Source organism: Echiichthys vipera, assembly GCF_963691815.1.
Source record: "Echiichthys vipera genome assembly, chromosome: 10".
NCBI classification, from domain to species: domain Eukaryota; kingdom Metazoa; phylum Chordata; class Actinopteri; order Perciformes; family Trachinidae; genus Echiichthys; species Echiichthys vipera.
Window position 1 is genome coordinate 5313593 of NC_139835.1, and position 25270 is coordinate 5338862.

The 25270-nt window shown below is 39.7% G+C and overlaps 2 protein-coding genes across 2 annotated transcripts in view; both read right to left on the reverse strand.

The window, feature by feature from the left end:
- Positions 1–460: 460 nt before the first annotated feature.
- The window catches only part of LOC310952847 (collagen alpha-3(VI) chain-like), a 94388-nt gene continuing 69578 nt past the window's right edge, over positions 461–25270 (reverse strand). Inside the window, exons 8-46 of the mRNA XM_083921611.1 lie at positions 21039–21650; positions 20237–20854; positions 19432–20031; positions 18653–19258; positions 18039–18373; positions 17254–17332; positions 17003–17148; positions 16805–16897; positions 16630–16683; positions 16318–16389; positions 16176–16202; positions 16043–16087; positions 15788–15841; positions 15611–15673; positions 15168–15233; positions 14987–15040; positions 14860–14895; positions 14689–14751; positions 14366–14428; positions 14031–14093; positions 13631–13693; positions 13094–13144; positions 12087–12122; positions 11908–11970; positions 11593–11655; positions 11064–11096; positions 10915–10951; positions 10783–10794; positions 10190–10683; positions 9966–10068; positions 8143–8844; positions 7891–7993; positions 7740–7795; positions 7254–7514; positions 6900–6986; positions 5693–5878; positions 3994–4053; positions 2852–3037; positions 461–1278 (exon numbers count right to left, since the gene is read on the reverse strand). Of these exons, the coding sequence (XP_083777737.1) occupies positions 1238–1278; positions 2852–3037; positions 3994–4053; positions 5693–5878; positions 6900–6986; positions 7254–7514; positions 7740–7795; positions 7891–7993; positions 8143–8844; positions 9966–10068; positions 10190–10683; positions 10783–10794; positions 10915–10951; positions 11064–11096; positions 11593–11655; positions 11908–11970; positions 12087–12122; positions 13094–13144; positions 13631–13693; positions 14031–14093; positions 14366–14428; positions 14689–14751; positions 14860–14895; positions 14987–15040; positions 15168–15233; positions 15611–15673; positions 15788–15841; positions 16043–16087; positions 16176–16202; positions 16318–16389; positions 16630–16683; positions 16805–16897; positions 17003–17148; positions 17254–17332; positions 18039–18373; positions 18653–19258; positions 19432–20031; positions 20237–20854; positions 21039–21650 (6386 nt within the window). The 3' untranslated portion in view covers positions 461–1237. The remainder of the gene's footprint in view (positions 1279–2851; positions 3038–3993; positions 4054–5692; positions 5879–6899; positions 6987–7253; positions 7515–7739; positions 7796–7890; positions 7994–8142; positions 8845–9965; positions 10069–10189; positions 10684–10782; positions 10795–10914; positions 10952–11063; positions 11097–11592; positions 11656–11907; positions 11971–12086; positions 12123–13093; positions 13145–13630; positions 13694–14030; positions 14094–14365; positions 14429–14688; positions 14752–14859; positions 14896–14986; positions 15041–15167; positions 15234–15610; positions 15674–15787; positions 15842–16042; positions 16088–16175; positions 16203–16317; positions 16390–16629; positions 16684–16804; positions 16898–17002; positions 17149–17253; positions 17333–18038; positions 18374–18652; positions 19259–19431; positions 20032–20236; positions 20855–21038; positions 21651–25270) is intronic.
- LOC310952999 (collagen alpha-3(VI) chain-like) lies at positions 23597–25269 on the reverse strand (the record flags this gene model as incomplete). Its single annotated transcript, XM_083921891.1, has 3 exons — positions 23597–23664; positions 23885–24484; positions 24645–25269. 3 exons carry the CDS (start codon positions 25267–25269, stop codon positions 23597–23599), a joined length of 1293 nt encoding a protein of 430 aa, XP_083778017.1.

Below are 25270 nucleotides of genomic sequence, written 5' to 3' on the forward strand. Positions count from 1 at the left end.
AAATGTTTGTGAAGGTTATTACATTTTACTGTGTAAAAACTTAGTGGAATACATTATACTGTTGAAGAATTTGACTGTTAAGGTAATCCATTTCTTTACAGGTAACTAGTGATTTCCAAATGAAGCTTCATGAAGCATTAGTTGTTGAGTCCACTAGATGGAGCTCTTGGTTTAAAGAAAAGGGCTCAATGAATGGTGATTCAGTGTGTTTTCAACCCTTTGTACATATTTGGACACTAATATGTCAGCTGCTTCTCTTTTCACTCCAATATGAGCTAATTTTAAATGAACTGGAAAAGAAAAATCAGTAAAATAATACTAAATTTAATTTAATTAGCTTCTGGTTTTATGTTGTTGTCAACTCCACTTTGAGCTCGACCTTTGAAAAGATGTCAAATATTGTTTGTACTTGTAGGTCTGACTTAATTCAAAACAAGAAAGAAAAGAATGAGTTGCTCATGTTTATTAGAAAGTCTAATCTGTGTTTATTTCCCCTATACCCAGATGAAACACACATTTCAGTAAAACCAAATGAAACATAACTAAAAACAGCTTGACAAGTACATTCCATTTCTCAACAGCTGACACTTGTGTGTTTGAGGCAGTGGATCCAGAAGTGCACTTAACATTACATTAATGTTTGGTCACTGTCATTTAAATACACACCATAAGACTTGTGTAAACATTGCTGTGGATTGTGTGACTGTAAAATAGTGAAGTAAGGATTCCACAGGGATCAAGTGAGTTTTAAAATAATATAAATCAATAAAAGCCAACGTTGCTGTGTGAATGTGGAATGTAAAAAACACAAATAAAAAAAAAGATTACTGAATTGGATAATGCCAGTCCTGCATGTACTGATTTATTGCTAATCTCTGTCCAAGATATTCATATATGTTTCTTGCTTAATTATAAAACTGCATTTTAAAAAATATGAAAACTCAGATGATGCCATTGTTCCAGAAAACGTGACTTTACAAAACTGAATGCACTTAACAACTCCATTGATACAACAAACATACTATGTAGCACCAGTAGGTTGAATCATGCAGCAAATTGTGTTGCTTTCTTTCTTGTTGTAAAAATAACTACTTCAAGAATGTTGGGGATGAAGTCCATTATTGTGAAATCCAGTGCAGCCACCATTGCTTTGGTATTGCATCCCTTACAGTATGGCCATTTTGGATGGTTCTCCTCACAATCCCCTAAACATAGGGGAAGCTGGCCATGTTTTGTCCTATGTTCTTATTGCAGCGACGACTCCTTGGTTGAGGGGAGCTGGTGATGAATGAAACAGGAAAACATGTTTAGCCATTTAAAATAAAAAGAGACTTCTCTACATACTAATATCATGTCTCCAAAACTTTTGAATGACCTCAACAATGTTTTTGGTAGATAGTGTAATCTACTTGTGTATGCACCAAATTATAACTGTAAATTAAAGTGGTATATTTACACCACATGATTGGCAGGCAAATCCAGAAGTGCATTGTTTTCCCAGAAAGAAATATTGACCTTACCTCGTCATTATAACTGCTTTGTTTTAACATTACAACATCTTTATATTGTAATTATGAGATCTTTATTATTTATTGTCTTTTATTGCAAAGCATTTTGTGACATCTGATCTGGAAAGGTGCTGTATAAATACATTTGACCTACTAACTACATTTATCTTTATCATTCTGTATCTTCTGTAACATATTCTCATTGATGGGCTCATATGATATCTTACAAAATTTTATGCACAACAATTTGTATGATATCTTACAAAATATAACATTGTATTTAAATCAACTGGTACATGAATGTGATGGTAAATTTTAGGCAACAAAACAATGTGGTAAAGATTAGAAAAAAGGTTGGGGTTTGGGCGCACTCACACAGTCCATCCGTACCGTGCCCCGGGCTTTAGGGTACTTGACCCCCACTCCCTCTCCCCCCACGGGCCAGGCCCGTTTGTACTCACACTGCCTGGGCCTCGCGCGAATGCTTCTTGCTGCCTATACGTCATCACACCGTAACACGTCACATGCATTGATCAACGTCATCGCGATGCGTCGCTTTGTTTACAAATCTTTCCATAGACCTCTGAGTTTTTGTGCGTCTTGTCCGACTGTTTTTGAATATTTTCATCCGACCAAATCTGGAGTAAACACTCCACCCCCGCATCACACCAACGTGAACCTTTCACCGCCATTTTTTTAAATGTCCGCGCATGGTCCTTCCTTCTTTTTTCTATGTCCAAACAGGCGCACATAAAATGACGTCAGAACCGCCGTAGGCCTCGTGCTCGTGCTCGTAAACGTGCTTTACAAAAGCCCACCTCTCCCAAGTGGTCCGTGGCCGGCAAGCGGGCCGCAGCTAGGCGCGGTGCGGTTGCACTCACACTGGTCAAACGAACTAGGCTTTACCCGTAAAACCTGTTTGGGCACGGTACGGATGGACAGTGTGAGTGCGACCTAAGTCAGCGTTTGTATGTATCTAATTTGTATGTATTAGAGCAAAAAGTACTTTAAAATTGTACCCAAGTACAGTATTTGAGTAACTGTACTGAAACCACAAACAGACTAATAAGAGACCATGATGATGTTCCATGTTTGTAACGATGGATTATGTAGAAAAATAATCAGCAAATGTCTGAGATAGGTCAAAATTATGAGACATTGGACTTATCAGGAGAGGTTATTAGGAATACTAAAATTATAACATGGAAATGTGAAAAACAAAACAAAAAGAGTTGAGGAATGCAATGTGCTTCAGGTGTAACCCTTCATTCGTCAGTTACGTGAGCATTGACACTAACTGATCAGTGATAATGGAAGATTATTGATTCGAACAAGTCATGTACCTGGTTTTCCACAAGCCTTCACACACTGCTGATGTGTATCAAAGCGATTCTGGTTTCCATCGCAGCCTCCATACCAGAAGCGTGTGCAGCTCTTGCTGGGGGCATCAAAGTGCCACTTAAGAACAAATTTGGCACAAGTACCCTCCTCTTTGGGAAGCTGGCAAATGTCCACAGCTGTAGAGGCTGCTGTGAGGGGAAGTGAGGAAGAATAACAATCAGGGAAAGTCTGAGAACACATGGAACTAGAAGAGCACATACCTCTGGCAAGACTACATGCCTTAATGAACTGTTCACTTAAGTTGACTTTTAATAGGAACAACAATGAGTGGTGCAGCAGTAAATGTATTATTATCATTATACATAATGACAAGTAGGGAGGATTTGTGTTGTGAAATGGAAAGATATCATGCTTAAAATGGAATCAAGGAAAGAACAAAAGTACTTCCACCAGCAGACTTTTATTCTTCCATAATCATGAGATATAGCACATTTGGTTTGGAGTTCACTTTGTATTACTGTTAGTATCTTGTGCCAATTTCCTCCAACACTGACGCAGTACTGACAAATTGAACTTGCTTTGTATAAGGGCTGCTGCCAAAAACACAATGAACCACTGAACAAGGCTTTCCATTCATTTTCTCTGTGGTTATAATTTGGCTTGCTCCTGTGACAAAAGCATAACCTTCTCAGATTTCCATGCTTGGCTTTTAAATTGTTCCGTCAGTCATTTAGACCATCTGAGGGGCAGTGGCGGAGGTGGGAGGTTTTTCAAAAGTGAGCACAGTTTGTGAAAATGTAATCATATAGCAGTGATATAAGATGCATAACTGTCGACTTGATCTCCAGATATATGCCCAACATTAGGGGTGGTCTGAAAAGGTTCCATTCAGATCATGTTTTAAGAATGTGGATATGTTTGTTTAAAACCAGACCAGGAAGGAAGTGCTTTTTCTTTCCTATTGTGTGGCCAGTATGGCAGTTTTGGCCAGTATTTACACAGCATACACGTGCATCCACATCAAAGACAATTACGTCTTCAAAAACAAGTTAGAAGGGAAGGAATATCACCATGATGGCCTAGTATAGGACTACATGTGGAGGCAACTATTCATGTTATTTAGTGAGTGTTTATCAGATCTCACCAGGAGCTGGGAGGATCTCCACCTGTTCACTCTGCTGCGCTTTTGGCTGAGGCTCAGGCACTGTGGAAACATAACAAGTATACATATATAATTTCAGCTTAAAGAAATAGACTTTCACCAGCTGCTAGAAAACTTTCAGGATGATTTTTAACATAGTGCAATGTGGATATAAATGACCACAGATACAATCATTATAACCTCTCTGCACACTTGTATTGTATCATACCTCTATATGAAGATATTTATATGGGTAGTGGCAGTACATCCCTAACCCTAAAGCCATGTTGGCCTATCAGGGAAAAATAGGTATTACTGGAAGGCTACCTGACTCCAATGGTGCATTGATTGCTCTGAAGCGCATTCTGATGCCTCTGTTCCTCAACATAGTGGAAGAGTAACTGTACATTTATGCGTAAACATTTAAAAAGCATTGTTAGTCACATCTACCATTGTATGAAATGTTGTCCCATTTGGGACACCAGTTTCCCCTGTTGACATGACAACACTGAAAGTCTCATATCTTTCCAAAAGATCTGTTTTCATTGACCTAAAACACAGTTATTTGTGTTGACAAAAGGCCAAAACGCATAGAAAGATCTGTTTACAAAAACACAGATGTACGTACAACTGGAGCAGGCCTATACAAGGCTAACATATGAAGGATCTCAAAAATGCACATGACGGCTACATACAGTGCATGATATTGGGCTAAAAGTCTGAAGCTAAAGCAACATGTTCCAGCTCGTGATCAACATAGATGATATGAGAATAAACAATTTGTTTACAATGTCCAGCTAGTATAAGTGTTCTAACTAAAGACATTATTGAAATGGTATTTTTTCCTAACATACGTGGACAGTCTCAAAGCTTATACAGTGGATAGATTTATGCTTTAAAGTTTGTATTAATAAACACCATGATTCCCTTCTACAACAGATGGCGCTTTGAGGGTGAGAAAAAATGATTTGTTTGAAAAATGTAACACGTTTGTCTGGAGTGACTGGACTGTAAACATCGTCAAGAGCAAAACAGAGCTGCTAACATTACAAGCAACTTGATATACTAGCAGCTTGGCTCGCACACAGTGTATGGTCCAGCCCCAAACAGATATTTTTTCCAAATAAACCTGTACATTCAAGAGTTTGCAGCTTACGTTGGAGCAGATAAACAAACTATTTCATTCATTGTTTATGTGTTTTTATGAATCTAACTTTGCAAAACACACCCTGTGTAGCATCCAGGTGCTAGGATCAGCTAGGCATCCATGCTAGCATGTTCCTATCCACTGAACAATGAGGACCTAACCACTCAAGGTCAATGCCTAACCTCAACTATCTGCCTAACCATACAGCTGCTACGTAGTGCAGGTTTTGCTATAAAAAGTAGTGGGATTCATAATTCATGCTTTCTTTACACTTATCCTCTTTTTGCCATTTTCTTCCTATAAAGACTTCTACTATTTTTTTCCTCCAACTACTATTGCTCTTATTAGAGACTAATGCATACCATTTCAGCATATAGACAAATCCATCTTGACAGGCCTAGTTAAATTTGCTGTGCTATGATATGATAATCGCTGTTCTGAAGCGAGGTTTAGCTGTTTTATATCTTAACGCTCATAAAATGCTGCATTGTGTTATGCCATGTCACTAGGGGGTGGCACATTCCTTCAGAGGGCCTAACACTGACAACCACTTACCTGACCTCATGCAGTTTTTCAAGCAGAGGGCCTCTGTGTTGAACCTATTGTCATTGCCTCCACAACCTCCATACCAGAACTGTGTACAGATCCCGTTCTTTCTGTCAAAGAACCACTTAGCCTGATAGTCTTTGCACGGCATTCCAGGGTCATAGTCAAGTGAGCATGGATCTGCAAACTCATTAACTAGAACATGCAAAAAAAGAACAACAGCAGTAACAGACGACAGAAAGAGAAGATGAGTCTGTGATTAAATTTACAACCATATGAGGCATACAGCAGTCACTGTGTGATGTTAAAAAGATGCTTGTTATGTACATTCATAGAAGCTTAGGGGTGTGTAAAAGGGTCTAATGGGGTCAAATGAATCTTAGTGCGGATATGGTTCATTCTCATGGGGCAAGAACATGGCATTCAATATGGCATAACATTCTTGAGAGAGTCAGTAGAAAGAAAGAAGTTTCAGTGTAGGTTTTCATTGTTGGATTGGAAAGTTAGTTTTCACTACAGCTACTGTTTTGTTAGTTGATTTTAGTCATCTAGGATCTGCATGGTTGTGTAGTCCAGGTGACCAATCCCAGAAAACTTCACAGGTTATTATGACAAAACTCCACCAGAATCTTGGCTCCATTGTCTGTTAAGTCCTCTCTGGGACACCATTGTGTGAACTGCAGGGTGCTAGCAAAAACATGTTGCTCACACTGAGTTATCAAAGCACTCACTGAATTTTTTAAATGAAGACAGCATTACTATTCTATAATTATAGGTGAATGATAGGATGGCCTGCAGATACTACCTCATAGTAAGACCCTCCTGACTTTACAGCCAGTAAAAATGTTCTCATGTCTCAGTTATGCATTAGGTTCAGTGTCTTCAAAGAGCAGCAGCTGTAAGGCTTCACTCCTAAAACAAATATGCACTCTGTAAATCTAATTCATTGCCTCTATTCTCCCACTAACAAGAGACATTTTTCTCCAAAGTGACACAGACCTCAACTATTTAGTTTTTGGCATGCACTAGTGAGGTGATTAATAGCACATGTTTGTATTATTTAGATGAAAAAACTGCTACATTACAGCATAGAACTTTATGTCCACTGAGTGATACATCAGGTTTTATTTATATGAATAACATTCTTCCTAGGACACACAGCCAAATACAAAGCAGAAAAAAATTAAAACTTGCACACACAAACATAGTCACTCACCAGTTTCTGGTTTGTCCAGTGGTGTGGTATTTACAGTACTGGTGCCTTGGCTGGCCGGCTTATGCTCAGGCTTAGGCTCTGCTGCTTCTGTAAAAGTGAAACCATCAGTCAAAAAACTATAATAATAATAATAATAATAACAATAATAATGATAATAATAATAATAATATTAATAAAAAATAAAAATAATAATGATGATAATAATGACAATAAGGACCCCGGTATCTTGCTAAAAAGTGGATTAAAAACAGAGGCTGCAAAGCAAATTTAAAAAAATATATATATTATTATCTGGTATAATTGGTTGTGGGATAAAACGGAAAAATATTTATGTAGATGTGTTTACGGACTTACTGGTAGTCATGATGCCCTTGCGGGTGGAGACGGTTTGACCCTCTGCAGTGTGAGCGGTGACCACAGCATGATATGTTTGAGCGCTCTCTAAGTTAGCCACGGAAAGCTCTGTGCCTGTCACGTTGGTCTTCAGCACCAGGGCATGGTCGTGCAGCCGTGTCACCACTACCTCAAAGTAGACAAAGAGCTTGGAGTCTGGGCTGGTCCAACGCAATTTCAAGCTGCTGGAGGTGACGTTAGAGATGTGGAGCTCATCTGCATCTGAAGGAGTAAGATGAAGTGGTGTCAAGGCAGGACAGTTTACAAGGACATGTTTAATCACATGTTGACACTTGACACTGTGACTGAGATCATGTTACTTCCCCTATCCCTTCATAATTTCATAGGTCTTTTTTAACTCACTTTGAAGAAAACAGTAAACAGTCCAAATTAATTGTCAATGTCAGCTGAATTACTTTAAGTTCATTTTAGTACATCTACACTTACCTTTGTGCTTTCTTTGATGAACTGCTTGGTGGTTTTCATGATGTTTCTGATTTGTCCTATAAATGTACCAATACATAGTGAATAAAGCCATTAACATTTCCAACACATGAACATAAGCAGTGATAGGACATAAAGATCTCACAATACTTACTCCTGTTGGTATGATGATGTAAAGGGGTTTTTAAGTGGCTGGTCACTCTGGAACCACTTGCAGTGTTTGGAGACTTCAGGCGACATATAGAATGCATTTTCAACTAAAACGAAAAATGACATTGTATGTTACTCACAGGGACTTGCTTTAACCGATTCATTACTGTCACCAAGCCTAAAATAGTCAATTAAGAAAAAGGCTGCAAAAAGGCAATGTAATAGATTGATTGACAGATATCTATCTTGAACTTACTGCTGATATACTTTGGCAGCAGCTGGCCAAAGGTCTGGATGTGTTTGTCGTAAAAGTGTGAGATGCTGTCCAGACGCTTAAAGAAGACATCGGATGGTTCACTGGCCATGCGCGACAAGACACGAGCATCTCCTGCACTCAGCTTCTCACCCACACCCAGGATGACCAGGAAGTAGCCTCTGCACTTAACCTCAATTGCAATGCGCAGCAGCTGCTCCTCTTCTTCTTCCACACTTCCTGTAACAAAGAGCATCAGTACTTTCCTTTGACGGTGGAGCGGTGCCATCTCAAACACCTGCTCCACTGTCGACTCGATAGCTGCTGCCAGTGCCCGGCCTCCCTCTAACTGCGGTGTCTTCTCCAGCAGAAATTTAACAATTTCCTGAGCTGAGTTGTGCTCAGTCAAACCGATATCCACATGGATGGGAGTGCCAGTTTTGTTGTTGATGAACCCGTAAGGTGCTTGCTGGATCACAGATACTCTGGCATGGTGAACAGAGGATGCAGGATTTGAAGAAACTTGTAGCTGCTCCACTATGTGCGCTATGTAACGCTTAATCTCTGTAAAGACGACTGGGTAGGTTGACTCAGAGCTGTCCATGACGAAAGCCATGTCGATGTCCACGTCCGTGGCAGAAGACCTCCTATCTCGGCTGGCCGATGGGGGCTCATAGTCACAGACTTGGTCTGGAGAACAGATGTCTGCAAAAGGAAAACACAATGTAATGTTACTTTCATTGCTACATGTCTGTCTAATCATCATTCTGCTTAAGCCAGTGTACTGTCTGTTGTAAAATGGTTAAAGTATACTGTGATTATGGCTAATCTTTCTTATTTTTCCAGAAAGACAAATCTGGCATTGTATATGTGCTTCTTCCTAAAATACAGTGCTTTGTATTATTTGAAAATTATATACAAATAAAAATCAGAAAAGTGTTGAGTGCATATGCATTCATCCGCTGTTAACAGAGATCTGGTGCAACCAATTGCCTTTAGAATTGCCCTCTGTCTGCAATTTAATCTCAGTATAAATACACCTGTTCTGTGAAGGCCTCAGAGTTTGTTAGAGAATATTACTGAACATACAGCATCAGTGTGTAACTCTACAAAATGAGAAAAAGTCTAAGGGGGTAAATGAATACTACAAAAAGTTTAACTATTGGACTTGTGAGGCAGCACAGTTTTAAGGGTATTCTGAAAATGTGGAGAAAAAAACATGACTATCTGAAAATTTTCACCAGTTTACTGATAGCAGTAGCTGATGTTTATGTTGTTGTTTTGTGGTCTGACCCAGACAACAGTCTGCTAACATATGCTGCTACTACAGCTGCAGAGAAGAGGCCAGGGACAACTGAAGCTAAAGGGAATTCTAACAAGGTGATGGAGTTCATCACATTAGATGAGCAGCCTTTCACCACATCCTGGAGTTTGGATTATGATTATATATTAATTTACAATTTTCACAAAATGTTTTTGCTGGGCTGTGTGAGTACTGAAAAATGATGTCATTGAGGAGGTAATGTTAGTTGTATCGGCGCATACAGGGGTTTTGTAGCAGTTATTTTTTTTAACGTAAAAGAAGGATATATTATTTTTTTATATAAATTTGTATGATTGAATCAGTGCTTAATCTAAGTGTGTGTGTGTGTGTGTGTGTGTGTGTGTGTGTGTGTGTGTGTGTGTGTGTGTGTGTGTGTGTGTGTGTGTGTGTGTGTGTGTGTGTGTGTGTGTGTGTGTGTGTGTGTGTGTGTGTGTGTATAAAATGACAATTTGGCCTGTGATCATCATTATCAATGCAATGCAGTGTAACACAGAGCTCTTACCTAGGCAGACATGGCAGTTCATCACCTTTTGGATCACTGAATTGTACTGTGCACTTCCAGGGCTTGGAATGACTATTACCTGGCCCAGGGCTGTGTTATTAACCTGGTATACAAGAAGAGGCAAACATAATGAAAACACAATGTACACTGTAATTAAATATACCTAACATAATTACTGCAGAGTTCTTGTTTGAGGTTTCTGTTTTGTTTTTGCTTTATTGTACCTGCAGTGCTCTGCTGAGGTCTCTGTCTTCACGGTTAACCAAGAACAGAGAGGCAATTCCAGCATCATGGAGGCGAAGAGCTGCATTAGTAACTGCTTGTATCTTGCTGGCGGTCCCACCGACAAAGAAGACAGCCACCTTCCTCATGAGGAAGCCACTGCGCACTCTCTTGAACGTATTCTGGGCCACAAAGTTCATGGCCGTCTCCAAGCTTCTGTCCTTGCGGGTTTGAAGGGTCTGCAATCCCTCTATGCGCTGCACCAGGGCACGTTTTTTCATTGCATCAGCAAACCGGACCTCAGTGGTCACTTCGTCGTTGTACAGGGCTATAGCAACACGAGCTCCTCTTGGACAGTTACTCTCAGAGATGGTGATGTCTCTGACTAGACGGAGAACTGTGTCACGCATATTATTGAAGGCTGCGCGCCCAACGGTTTTAGAGGCATCCAGGGCAAAGGCCAGCTCAGTGGGGTAGAGCGGGCATTCCTGCTGACCTAATGGTGTACACAAAGGATTTTATCTCATAGTTGTGCGTACAGTACATCATCACACTGTTATAATCAAGTCTAATTAATACTGTTTTTTGTACTTACCATAACAGCAAGCTGGTAGGAAAAAGGGAAGAAAAAACATGGTGAGACATTTTTGAAGTACACCACGCATGTACATCATTGCTTATAACTGTTATCATTGAATGGCATTATTGGTTAGTTATGTATACTTACGACAGTTTTCTCTGATCTTCTTAACCAGGTCACATTGCTGAGGACAAAGAAACATTTGGAGAAATATTTGTGTCACAGGCACTAGTAAATGAATATTGTTTTGTTCAATCAATACAATTTTAAAATGTTTTAAATGTTAGAGCACATACCACAACACCTGGTCCTCTCGGTCCTTTCTCCCCCTATGAGAACAAAACCACGTGTGTAAACAATACGATAAAACGATAAAAAGCACTTTAAGTTTTTTAATGTTGATATAACGCGATTATATTCAATAAAAGGGACCGTTCATGTTAATTTTCAGTACTAGTATTTTTTGTTTCTAATACAACCTGTTTACATGCTTTAATGTAAAAAAAAACAAAAAACTCTCTGTTGTAGCGCCTGTTTCTTTAAGCCCAGTCTGCTCTGATTGGTCAGCATTTCCGAGTCTTAAGGAAAAGCATAATGGGTCCCCTTTAAATCATGTTAATAACTTCACAATATTACATTATGCAGTAATACTATGTGTCATAAGTTTGAGTGATGTGAATCCACAATAACACACAATCAAAAACACCACTCAAAATGGCGTATATTGTAAATCATAACTTCACATATTTTTCTATGGTGGTATTGTGTGATTCATACAGAGTTTACACAGCTTAAAAGCAAAGTGTATAATTGTATGTTGCTTACATATGGCCCAGGATATCCAACTTCTCCCTTCTGTCCAGGTGTACCAATATTCCCAGAGACTCCCTGAAAGAATAAAGAGAAATATATTCACTTTTAAAGGCTATTCAACTATCGATAGTTCAAAAAAAGAGCTGCTCTCCAAAACATTAATAATGCACACTTCATATCATAAACTTCAAAACCAGTTCCCTACCAGACTACACCTGTGTCCAGTGAGGCTGAGTGTTTGAGGAATTTGCTAAGTGATACCATACATAATGTAACATTTAGAATACATGACCATTTCCACCTAATCTAAGTGGGGGTCTGACATACCCTCTGTCCACGATTTCCTCTGGGTCCAGGTCCACCCTTGGTGCCAGGGTCACCAGCAGCTCCCTAAGATGATGGAAATGAAGAAAATAAAAATGACAAACATCAAAAGGAAGGCCCACTGGCCAGAGTGTACAGCGTAACACTATAATCTGAAACCTCTGGTGAACGTTTCCCATTACCTTTGGTCCAGGGAATCCTGGGAATCCCTCATCACCCTGTAGAGGAAAATGAATATACACTTTAAATATTATTTGTATCATTATTGTCCCATTGAGTTAATGTATAATGGTCTCAAGAATGACAATAGTGGTTCACTAATATCTTTAAATGGGCTAGAGCCATGGAATTCTGTATAATGCCTTTCAGCATCACAGGATGGATGTACTGTACAGTATGTGTTTAGAAAAGGACTCCAGATATCTTAAATGGCAATAGTAGTGACAGTTACAGTTAAAGACAGTTCTATAACACCCTATCATCCTTCTTTTCATTTCTGTTTTAACATTATCTTTATTCAATATCTAAAATATCACTGGATATTTAAGACATACCATGTGATTAACATACATACAGTGTCTGAAGCAGTTTTTTGTCACTGAGAAGTTTCATATGCCACTACTATGGAAAACAAATGTGTAATTTAATGGTTGAAATATTTCCACAAAAAATAAACATTACATGCATGGTAATTAGGGCTTTACAACAACAGTTTGAGTTTCTCAGAGTTTATGAGGCGCCCCTGAAAGCACCATGAAGTCTTGTTGGTTACATAACACACAAGTAAAGCGTAAGGTAACATGTTGCCTGGTGTCTTCAGGAAAGCCGGAGAATTTGACAGTTCTGTTGTTTCTCTGTCATCTGGCGGTAGCTATGGTATCTGGAAAATTGCAGCTGTAGGCTACCGGTAAGCTAACGTTACGTTCAGGGTTTAGCTGCACGCTGCCGCCTGTATGTGTGTTGTTTTTTTCTTCAGACATGCGTGTGTAGGTGAGGGTGTTGCAAGCAACTTTTAAATGAGTAGCTTTATCAAATCATATGCAAACAAGTGTTTTACCTCTCTGCCAAAGTGGATTTTACACACCACTGCCAATAATTTACCCACATTTGGTTGTTGGTGGGTGCTTATATCTGACTCTGCATACATACCTATATTTTACAAGATAAAACAAACAAACATTTCACTTGCCTTTCTTCCTTTAGGCCCTGCGACACCAAACCCATCTCTGCCATCTTCACCCTGTAAAACAAACAAGAAAGTGCTGTATTGCTTATGCTTGGCAGTTAAAGCCTGTTTGTCAACATAACAACGTTTGTTACATTATACTACATTAAGCAATGGTATGGTACTCATTCAAAACAGAACACATGGAATAAGATTCTTAAAAGTGAAAACACCCGTTCCTTAATTAAAAACACAAGACACATACATTCTCAGATATAAAGGACAGCAACATAAATCTAGCTTTAAACCACACATGGCAGTGATGCTTCAACTTGCAGCCTTGGGGCAGAACTTTTCCTGCCAAGGCATTCTCTTTCACAATTACAATTATTGAGACTATTATCTAATAACCATCAACTCTATTATAAAGTATAGACATTTGGTTTCATAAACAATATGACAAACCATGTAAGTCTGATATTTAAGTGGAAAGTTCTTATTTTGCTCATTTTTCACCAGTTTTACATTATGGTACGTGCAAAGATGTGGTTTCATTCTTACAGGCTCTCCAAGAGGTCCAACAGGTCCAATAACACCCTTAGGTCCTGGCTCGCCTGGCTCTCCCTACAAACACACAGAGATAGCCAGACACAGAGAATAAGACAGAGACAGAAATACTTAAAGATTAAAAGAGAACATCCAGGCTTCATATTCAGAGAGAAATATTTATTGAAGTTGTCAGGTCAGGTTCTATAGATTTAATTGAGTTATTTTGATTTTTTATGCAGTAGATTGCATGCAGATTGATGTTTTTATTATAGTGCTTTCGTATTTGTTCAAATAGACTACACATGTGTGTCTAGTAATGTGAGAGAGCTACGCTTAGGCCAGTGTGTTTATAAATTAAACAAGGCTGTTATAGATGTATATAAGATACACCAAATTATGTTCCACTCAATACCTTGCGACCAAGAGCTCCTCTTCTACCCTTATCTCCAGCGGGACCTGGGCTACCTCCGGGACCCTAGAAATCAAAACATTACGACATAAGGAGATAAACCTATTCTCAAAATGAAGAATATAGTGTACATGATTTTCAGTCTATTAAACTAGTGAGCCATTGCACTTACAATGTGTGGTAGACAAGTTATTGCTTGTTTGTAAAATGAGATTTGTCTGCATGTTACCATTTAAACATGACAATTGTTATGACATCCATAAATATATATGACTTTATTTTAATTGATATTTGACATTAAACACATATCATTAAATGGCCCAAACATGTTCACTCACTCTAGGTCCAGGGTTTCCATCTTCTCCTTTGGATCCAACTAGACCAATAGGTCCAGGTTTACCCTTAAAAAAAGACAAACCAGACATCAATGATGCTCCACATTCTTTAATATAAGAGCTGTACCTCCAACTCACAAGTAAAGAATTAACTCATATTTCTAGACATATAAATACCGGTCACAGTCCAGTCAAAACAATCTGTCACATTGCTAGTGCAGCCAAGAAAAGTATAAAAAAGTAATGACAACATCCACTGTAGTTGTTGGCAAGTGCATTTGTACAGTTTATAATCTGCAAAATAGGGTGAATAAAGTCAAACTTACTCTAGATCCTCCAATACCAGGCTCTCCCTGAACACCATCAGCTCCTGGCTTTCCGGGAATTCCCTTGAATGAGATGTCAGTAGCAAAATGGTAAAATTACTGCCATCACAAGACTATCTGCAATAAGTATTAAACAATGTGCAGGTATGTTATCACCAAAAATAAACTTACAGCCTGTCCAGGTGGGCCTCTTCTGCCATTAGCTCCCTAATGAAGTGGGAGTAGAAAGAAGTCTTGATTAACACAAAACAGTGGTATGTCAGTACTGAGCAAAGATAATGAAGGCAAGATTGTTTACCCCTCTGCCAACTTCACCGGGGCCTCCCTTCCTTCCATCTTCACCAGGCTCTCCCTGTCATTTCATAGATATCAGAAATCCCAATAAAACAAATGCATGCAAATACAAGCAACCATGCAATTTTGAAAATGCATTGGCAGGATTTTTTCTATAACAATCAATGAGTGAAGGGGCACATTACCGCTGGTCCAGCATCACCAGGGTCTCCTTTAGGTCCTGCGATGTTGTTATCTTGTCCACTTGTACCCTATGAGATAAATATCACTTTTTAAATTTCAGCTACATTCGAACACCCTAAACACTGAATAAGAACACATGTTATTTACATTTTCCTAAACTGCCAGGGAGAGCAATGGCAAAGTATATAATTGCATACTAAATGATCAGACAACGCAATGTTTCACCACCGGACACTGTTAGAAAAGTGGCCATCCAAGGAATGGATGACTCAATGTCCCAAGCTGGTCTGGGAATTCATAATAAGTAATCAGGAACTTTCACCCTCTTATCGACTGTCAAACACTCGACAAGGAATGTACATAACATTCCTCTATGATTAGACTAAATCATTTCAGGTGTCCATGTCCACAATACAGATCCATGACAAGTTTCCATCATACTCACAGGGTCTCCTCTGATTCCCACTTCTCCTATGTCTCCTGCCTGTCCTTTGGCACCTTTGGGACCCTGAAAGCATTACATGTTGTTAGTGAGCATTTATCAACACTAACCACTTGAGATTTTTTTTAGGAAAGGGGTAGAAAACATGTGAATCATGTGAAATTGCATCCAGTCACTCACTCTTCTTCCAGAGTTTCCGCTATCTCCTGGGGGTCCAGCCACTCCACTTTTGCCCTGAAAACATAAAGCAGATAACAATTAAATCCCACAATCATGCATAAACCAAAGCACATTCACATGTTTTTGCCTCATGAACAAATTGGTGTGACTCACCAGGCAGCTTAACATGAGAAACGACTGTGTATGATTGTGTATGATGTATTACATAGAAAACAAATGGACTAAATGGTACAATCCAATATAACACACACTAACCTCTTCTCCATTGATACCATCAAGCCCAATTTCTCCAAATTCACCCTGCAACACAGTAGCAGTTTGGTAGATTATCAGTGCATTAGCCTTTTTCTCGCAGATTTATCTAATAAATAATAATATCTAATCTCACCTTTTCTCCTGAGTACCCACGTGAACCCTGAACAAAAGTGAAAAAAAGTGTTATACCATTAATATATTCATCTGTACAAACGACAACTTAAAGTAACAAATATGTTTAAGTTGAATGTTAAAATGAATATGAAAACCTTTACCTTGACACCTCTTTGTCCAGGACATCCCTGGAAACCCTGAGTTCCATTGACACCAGGAGGACCTCTCTCTCCCTGCCGTTACAGAAAAAAGACAATAAAATACAATGACAAATATAGGAGGGATGCTATATGAAGGAACATGAATTGGTGGAAAGCAAAAGGAACACTGGAAGTTGTCACAGAAATTCTTGAAAACAAAAAACTTGGTTAAACCTGGGTATAGCTCAGGTATGGATCAGGACAGTTTACAGCAGTCTTTCATGGAAATGCCAAACTGTGGCTATATACTTAAACAAAGGCACTCAAACGTACCGGTCCACCCTCATCTCCAGGATGTCCTTGGCTTCCTGCTACTCCCGGACCACCCTGAAAGAAAAATAACAAAGTAATTAGCCTGTGATAAACAATTTCTTTCTTGTGTAATTAAAGGCAAGGTTTAAAAAAAAATCTCAAAAATATATATGTATATTTTTTTGACATTGGATACCTTAGATCCTGAAAGTCCAACTGCTCCACGGTCTCCTCTGGTTCCAGTACATTTGCATGGCACTGCACAACACTCCCTCTCTGCAATATTGTCCTATACAGACAAACAAATTACATATTAAGTAATTCAAAGGGGGGGGGGGGGATAAAAGGGGAATAAAGCTCATGAAAGTCATTTGTCTGACTGATTCGTACTCACTAGTTCTTCCATTAGCTCATAGTCCAAGTCCATGATATTGAGTCGCAAGGGTCTGGTGTACCTAAATCCGCGACCAAATTCCAGCAGCAAAGCCTCCTCAAATTTGGGCACCCGCTCCAGCCCAATAAGGATGAAACTGTTCACTCCTGTTTTGAACATACAAAAGTTTCAGAAACATTAATTACTTCTGAAGATTCTATAACTTAACAGATGTTTAAGGACAGGTAGCACGAAAGGCATCATCTTTTTACCTGAGAGCTGAAGTTCTTCTACTCGCTTTTTCATTTCAGCATATGGGGCATCAATACCATCAGTCAGATGAACAACAACCTTCAGGGGGGAAAAGACAATACCGTTTCACACACTACATTTTCCATGAGTCTTTTCATTAGTAGGTTAACACAAGGGGTGTCCACTTTTTTGGCCCTGATCCTGATCCAGGTACTTTAATATTTTGGATGTGACAATACAGAGTTCTATCCTATACTTTTATTTATCTAAATTTTGATCAAATGTTTATCTGACACATTAAAAGAATGGCTGTAGGCTGAAGTTATTCAGATTTGTCGTATTTGTCATGAGCTACTTCATTCATGCCCTTACGCCTGAAATGTGTTTTGAGAGACTAGTCTCACAGCACATCATAACCTGTCTACCTCCCACTCTTGACCCCATCAGGACAAATCGCTACACTGAAGACGCTATCAGTATAGCATTTCTTGTTTTTTATATTTTCTTATTTCTTATTTTTTTTCCATGTCTCCCTTAACATAAGAAAATGGGAAATGGACAAAAAAATGGGCATTTTGCCAAAATCCAAAGAAGCCTGGTGGCCCTGTGGTCTGGACCAGTCATTAGGTGGTCGGGATCAACCATTTGGTGGTTGAGACCTGCCGTCCAGTGATCAGGACCAGGGGTATAGTGGAATTACACTTTGCTTATAGTTTAAGGTCGGAGATTAGAGAGGCCATGTGTATATTTCCCATTTTTATTTTGGTACAGGACATCTCTAGTTTAAACTGTTTCAGTAACCAACCTTGATGAAGTCATCCTGTCTGGTTTTGAATCTATTGGTGTAAGCTGAGATGGTCTTGCCATTGAGGACAAAAGGGCCACGACTCCGTAGGGCTTTGAATTTTTCAAATAGCTCATCAGCATTGTCTGTGAAGTCTAGCTGGACAGGCTCAGAAGCAGAATCCATGGTCAGCATGCCGACTTGCACAGAGGGAATCTGCCCAGATGAGCAACTGATAGCTGCCATTTTAGAAATCCTCTTCAGAATGGCACCCATCTTGCTCTGGAGGTTGGTCTGAGCACTGAAGATGTTCTGGGCAGAAACATCAAAGCCCACCAACACCTCTATGTTGCAGGCTGTAAAACATGTTAAGCCATTAAGACTTTCCGTGAACCAATGGAAACATCTGGAAACTGAAACTTTTAATGATAAATTAAAACTTATACTTTTAACAGCTCAGCAATAAAATCCATTAGCAAGAAAAAAATAATAATACTACTAATATAGTTATTAAACAGAGGGAATTAGAAATATAGATTTGACTGTGATAGAAAAAATAAAGGCCTGGTACCCTCTGCAGTTGAGCTAAATAAAGACACCAGTCTCTATTTGAGAAAATACGATATGTCTCTTACTTTTAGGAGAATCTTGCACACCAACACACAGCTTTCCTTTTACTTCGTCATCCAAAGTTGCAAGGATTTGCTCACTGAGCTCTGAAAGTTCCTGAAAGGTATGTCCTCTTGCCACAGTGGAGGACTCGCTGGCCAGGTCTTCCAACTCATTCTCAATGTCGCCCACTCCTACAGCAAAGATTCTCACACCTTTCTTCTTCAGACCAAGGGCTGCTGTTTTGCCATCATCAGCTGAGCGCCCTCCAGTGAGAACCATAAGGATCTGAGGAGTACCCTCATCCATCCTGCTCCCTTTTTCTTTGGTAAAGTGAACATCTTGAACGTGGCGAATGGCTGCACCAGTGAAGATTCGACGTCCACCTTTGTACTCTGCTCGGTGGAGGGCATTTATAATGTCTTGCTTGTTCTTGTGTGTATTGAGGTAGAAGGTGTCAGTCACATCTGTGGCATAATGTGCCAGACCGATCTGCAGGTTGTCTCTCTCAGTGAAGAACAGATCAGTAAGGTTGCTGATGAACATCATCATTTTATGGAAGTTGTCCCGGCCCAAGTTAATGGAGCCATCCACCAAAAACACTATATCAGCCTTTTTGGGGGGAGGCAGGCCTGATGTTATGAGAAGGGAGATGAGATATTGATGAGGACAAGGTTAAGAAAAGTGGAAACAGTACAAGAAATGGAGATTTTGACTTATTTGACTTAGCATTGTTAGACCATATTTAGATAAAACATATGTTATCTAAGTATCTAAGATATTTGTAATTGTTTTCAGAACTTACTAGGACCGTCATAGTCTGTGGGTGGTTCCTCTGGGATGGTCCCACTCAACCTGTCAATAACCCCCTGCCGGACTGCTGGCAGGCCAGGGAAGTCAGGAACCTGGAGGACATCAGCTGGGGTGGTGGCAATTTGGGTAAGTTGGTTTTTGTCAGCACCAGAAGTTCCAACACCAATGCAGTTGACCCGGGCGCCCTTAAGCAGAGGCCCAAAACTGGAAACATCTTGAGGGGAACGTCCACCTGTGAGAACCACAAGGTGCTGGGAGGCCTCAGCTTGACGAACACCAGCAGCAGGTGTTAACTCATTCTTTGTAACATACTTAATGGCATCAGCCAGAGCTGATGAACGGCCACCCATCTGACGAAGTCTTTTGATAGCAGAGACAACAGCTGGCTTATTGTTGTGAGAGTTAAGTGAGAACTCTGTTTTAGCTCTGTCTGCATACTGGACAACACCCACACGCACTTGATCAGGCTGCACGTCGAGTTGTTGGACAATGTTTAAGATGAAGTCACGGATATGAGCAATGCCAGCTGCACCTGTTTTATCTGAGCCATCAATAAGGAAGATAATGTCCTTTCTCCCAAGATTTACGTTACCTGCAAAATAAGCACAACAATGAGAAATATTTTTGAAATAATTTGGAAAAAGACTGATTCATGCTCCATAGCTTCATAATATAATCCAGCTCTACATGAAAGCGCCAATATGAGGAGTATAACATAACGCTAAAAAGTAAATCATGAATCAGTCAGTTATTCCTTTGAGCACTTGGAACTTAAAGTATGAGATAGTACTTCTTACCTAAATCCACTAAGGTAGGAACATAATTATTAACAATATCAGTGGTGGATATTGTTTTGACTGAGTCAATGAGCTGTGACTCCACTCTTGGGAGCTGCTGGAAACTGTCAACTGTATATACAAGTTCAGGCTTCAGGGAAATTTGTCTCAGTTCATCAGGGTCTGCATTTCTAGAACCAATGGCAAGAGGTGCAACCCGGTTTCTCTTAAGCTGGTCAGCTGCAGTTGATACATCATCTGAAGACTTGCCACCTGTAACTAGAATGAGGAACTGAGGCACACCATCCTCAATGCGGCTTCCAGCTGACCTCTGGTAGATGTTTCTGTAGACCCACTCAAGAGCTTGACCTGTGTTAAGACGGTTCCCTCCTTTACTCCGAAGCTTAGTCACAGCCTGGCGTACCTCATCTTTGGTGGAGAATTCATTGAGAAGGAATTCAACCTTCGCTTGTTCACTGTACTGGACCACTGAAATTCGGACCTTATCCAATCCTACATCCAACTTCTCCACAACTCTTCTTATCATTTCACGGATGGCAGGGAACTCACTACGCACCGCTGTTGTGCCATCAATTAGAAACACAACATCCCTCTTTTCTCCTCCCGTGGGGGTGATTACTGTTCAAAAAGAATGCAAGCACAGGAACAATAGTAATTACTAACTACATAGTTTCTAATACAGTAGATATAGAGGGCGGAGAGTCTAAGAAAATCAACTGTCATGTAAAGTAGAACAACATACACTGTAGTAAAGTAAGTGAGGTTAACTGTTTAGTGAATGTGCTTAAATTGTAAAAATTACCATCAATGGTTGGGAATACTGGACGCATCCTGGCAATGTCATCATCTGAAAGCTCAGTGAGAGTGGTGATGAGGTTTTCTTGGACAGTATATAGGCCAGGGAGGTCATCTATAGTGAAGGCAAAATTAGGCACATATGACACCACCTGGAGCTCTGTAGGAGTAACATCCCTGGTCCCAATGCTGAAGGGAAGAACTCTAGATTGTTTGAGGGAAGATGCTGCACTTCTAACGTCATCTGTTGAAGACCCACTGGAGACAACAATTACAAACTGTGGTACACCCTCTTGCTTCCTGCCACCACGTGCTCCTGTCAGAACATCCTGATTGACAAACTGCAAGGCCTGACCCAAGTTACGTTGTCTTCCTCCTCGCTGCCTTATTCCTTTGACGGCATTCAAAACACCTTCTTTGGTTGTATGTGTGTTCAGAAACATGTCAGCCTGAGCAAAGTCACCATACTGGACCACACTAATCCGGATCTTATTCTCGCCCACATTGAGACTCTCCACGACTCTGCGGATAAACTCCTGAATGATAGGAAATTCCCGACCAACACCATCAGATCCATCAACAAGGAAAACGACATCCTTCCGGGGGCCCTGCGTCTCAGCTGAAAGAGAGAAAAGGTATTATTATAATGTGCTACAAAAATTCTGAAGAAAAATCGATGAAAAGGTCAAGTGGATATTAGAGCAACAATTATACACCAATGTATAATAGCCTTCTAACAGATGTATGGACTACTTCTGGACTTAATAACATGAATAATAGTTTAGCCCATAAAGTGTTCCAAAACCATAGTATATGGACAGTATATTATGTTGCCAAATGTGTGGTAATCTAGTGCATATTCAAAAGGCCATTGACACTTTTTCCCAACTTTTCCTCGTCTTCTTCCAGCATAACATTTTGGTGAAAATGAGTGCTACAGTCCTGGCCACATAAGTGTTGTTCATCACTGTTATACCTATAATGAATATAGTAAATATTATTTTTATTATTATTATTTAAATATAAATATTATAAAATATAAATAATGTTATACTTATTGTACCTACAATGATGGTAAAGCTTACTCTCTCATGGTATATTGTGCTGTTATAGAGAACCGAGAAAGTTGGTGATGGTTTTAATTTTTTAAGTTGTCCTCCATAAGAATTGGATTATGTTGTTTCTAGCGGCCTCTTTGGCAGGAAGATGTTATTGCAGGTAAGCCTGTTCTTAGAAAAGACACTGCCTACATCAACTTTAAACAAAAAGAAAGCACACTACTACCTATATTTACATGCTAACATGAGGATAACTTACTTTCAGTGCAGATAAAACAAGTAAGGTAGCCTCTAAGGCAAGGAAAAAGCCATGTTTTTTTTAACATACCATTCTAGCGGCCTCTTTGGCAGTAAGGTGTTTTGGCAGACGAGCCTTTTCTTTCAGAGCCCTTCATGGTCACTATGTTTTTTTTGCTCTATTGTGAACTTTATAGGAACACATTCATCTTTCAATGATGAATGTGTTTCCCTCTTAAATCCATACACACACACGTACCTATTATACTTCTGCCCAAGAGTGCCCGAAGACTCTTTGGCCTGATTCAGAAGTTGGAAGTAACCAGTTTCAGATTACAAGTGAACGCAGCACAACCGTGACACAACAGTGAAGATCTGGGCCGGCAGTCCAACAACAGTGTCACTAACATGGCGGCCTATTTACATCTAGCCTGGAAATGTCGCCACAGACACAGATATTGGAATACTCAGCAAAAAGGCAACACATGCTTTTATTACTGGGTCATATGATCAATAACCATTGATTTTAACTCACTCTTTGATAGGTAGTAATTTATAATACAATTCAATAGATGGAAAGCTTTTAGAGTACAACTTTAAGCTGTATAAAAACCTGTCCACCCATTAGCAATAAAAGGCCGTTAATACATGTGAAACATTACACCTTTAAGTATAAAAACCGTATTCATATCATTTCTTGTGTTGTGCTGCCGTGTTATGGATATAATATTCCTCAGATTTGCTACCAGACATGGAAAGAATAGTAAAATTGCTCTTATCTATTTAAACTCAGTAGAAAAATATTTTGCTGTGACATACTGACATAGATTATATTCATTGGATATAAATACAACTAAAAGAGAGAATGTGAATAGGATTAAAAAGAACATTAAGAATATGAATGAGATGGAAAAAAGAAAACGTGGTTGCTGGTAATGGGTACAAGGCAGTTCAAAAAGATCCTGGTATATGTCTTTGAGATGAATGCGTGCAGATTTTATAATAAAATTTACTCCACTTTTTCTTGATCATGAGATTATACTTTTTTCTGTGTCAAAACATTTCGATAAATAATGAGTTCTCACTTTTGAAAATCACACACAAGTAGAATACAGATTGCTATAATATCAAACAATCAAGAAGCCTGTGCCTTGCTCAAGATGGGAGGACTGCCACTACATAACTGAGGCACATAATTTAATTCATTAACAGTACGTGAAAAAAATATGTTTATAACAGAGGTGCCGAACAAGTCAAGGAGTCGTTCTTGTCATGATACCAGGTGATTCTCCGGCTGATGACATTGAGAGCACTGAGGAATGAACTTATTGTTGGATACTGGAAAGGTCAATAACTTAAGACACATGAAGTTCAAAACTGTAATTGTAGAATCATTGCCTAATGTAATTTTAAAAAGATTGAAAGCAAATCACTGGATATATTTTAAAGCAAATATGGAGATAACCGAAGATTGCACTTCATTTATTACTTTTAGTGCAGGAAACACAAGTTAGGTAGTCATTCAAGCAAGAAAGAAGCCATATATTTTTTAACATACCAAGTACAGTTGGTGATTCTAGGGTGACGTCAATAACCACAGCCTCCACGGAGGACTGAAGTTGCTCTTGGATACTGGGAAGTTCAGTGAAGTCAGACACAGAGAGAGCATGACTGGCATCTTGGGATATTATCTGCAGTTCTCTGCTATCAGAGCTTCTGGTTCCAATTGCAAATATCAAGACACCCAGCTGTTTGAGAGCAGAAGCTGGCGCATCAACACTGTCAGAAGACCTTCCACCACTTAGCAATATCAGGACCTGTGGAACTCCTTCCAGGCGCCTGCTTCCAGCAGAGGCTTTGAAGACATTATCCCTCAAGTACTGGAGAGCTGCTCCAGTGTTGAGGGGTCTCCCGCCTTTGTGCCTCAAATTTCTGACAGTTTCAAGGATCTCGCCTTTTGTTGTGTATGTGTTCAGATAGAACTGGACTGCTGGATCTCTGCTGTACTGAACCACTGAGACACGGTCTTTGTTGTCATCCACACTGAGTTTCTCTACTACTCTTTGGACAAAGTCTTGCATAGCTGGGAATCCAGTTCTAGTACCATCAGATCCATCCAATAAGATTACAACATCCCTTCCTTGTGGCTGTCTCTCCACTAGGAAACATGGAATTGAAACATATTTAGGTCATTTTGTAAAACATTTCCAGTAGAAAGGTCATATGATGCAAGCTACCCTCAAAATGTATTTCATACACTCTTGAAATGCTGCCACAAATATTTTGGCAAGAAAGAAGCCATGTATTTTTTAACATACCAGGTACAGTTGGTGATTCTGTGGTGACGTTAATAACCACAGCCTCCACGGAGGACTGAAGTTGCTCTTGGATACTGGGAAGTTCAGTGAAGTCAGACACAGAGAGAGCATGGCTGGCATCTTGGGATATTGTCTGCAGTTCTCTGCTATCAGAGCTTCTGGTTCCAATAGCAAATATCAAGACACCCAGCTGTTTGAGAGCAGAAGCTGGCGCATCAACACTGTCAGAAGACCTTCCACCACTTAGCAATATCAGGACCTGTGGAACTCCTTCCAGGCGCCTGCTTCCAGCAGAGGCTGTGAAGACATTATCCCTCAAGTACTGGAGAGCTGCTCCAGTGTTGAGGGGTCTCCCGCCTTTGTGCCTCAAACTTCTGACAGTTTCAAGGATCTCGCCTTTTGTTGTGTATGTGTTCAGATAGAACTGGACTGCTGGATCTCTGCTGTACTGAACCACTGAGACACGGTCTTTGTTGTCATCCACACTGAGTTTCTCTACTACTCTTTGGACAAAGTCTTGCATAGCTGGGAATCCAGTTCTAGTACCATCAGATCCATCCAATAAGATTACAACATCCCTTCCTTGTGGCTGTCTCTCCACTACGGAACATAGAATTTGAAACATA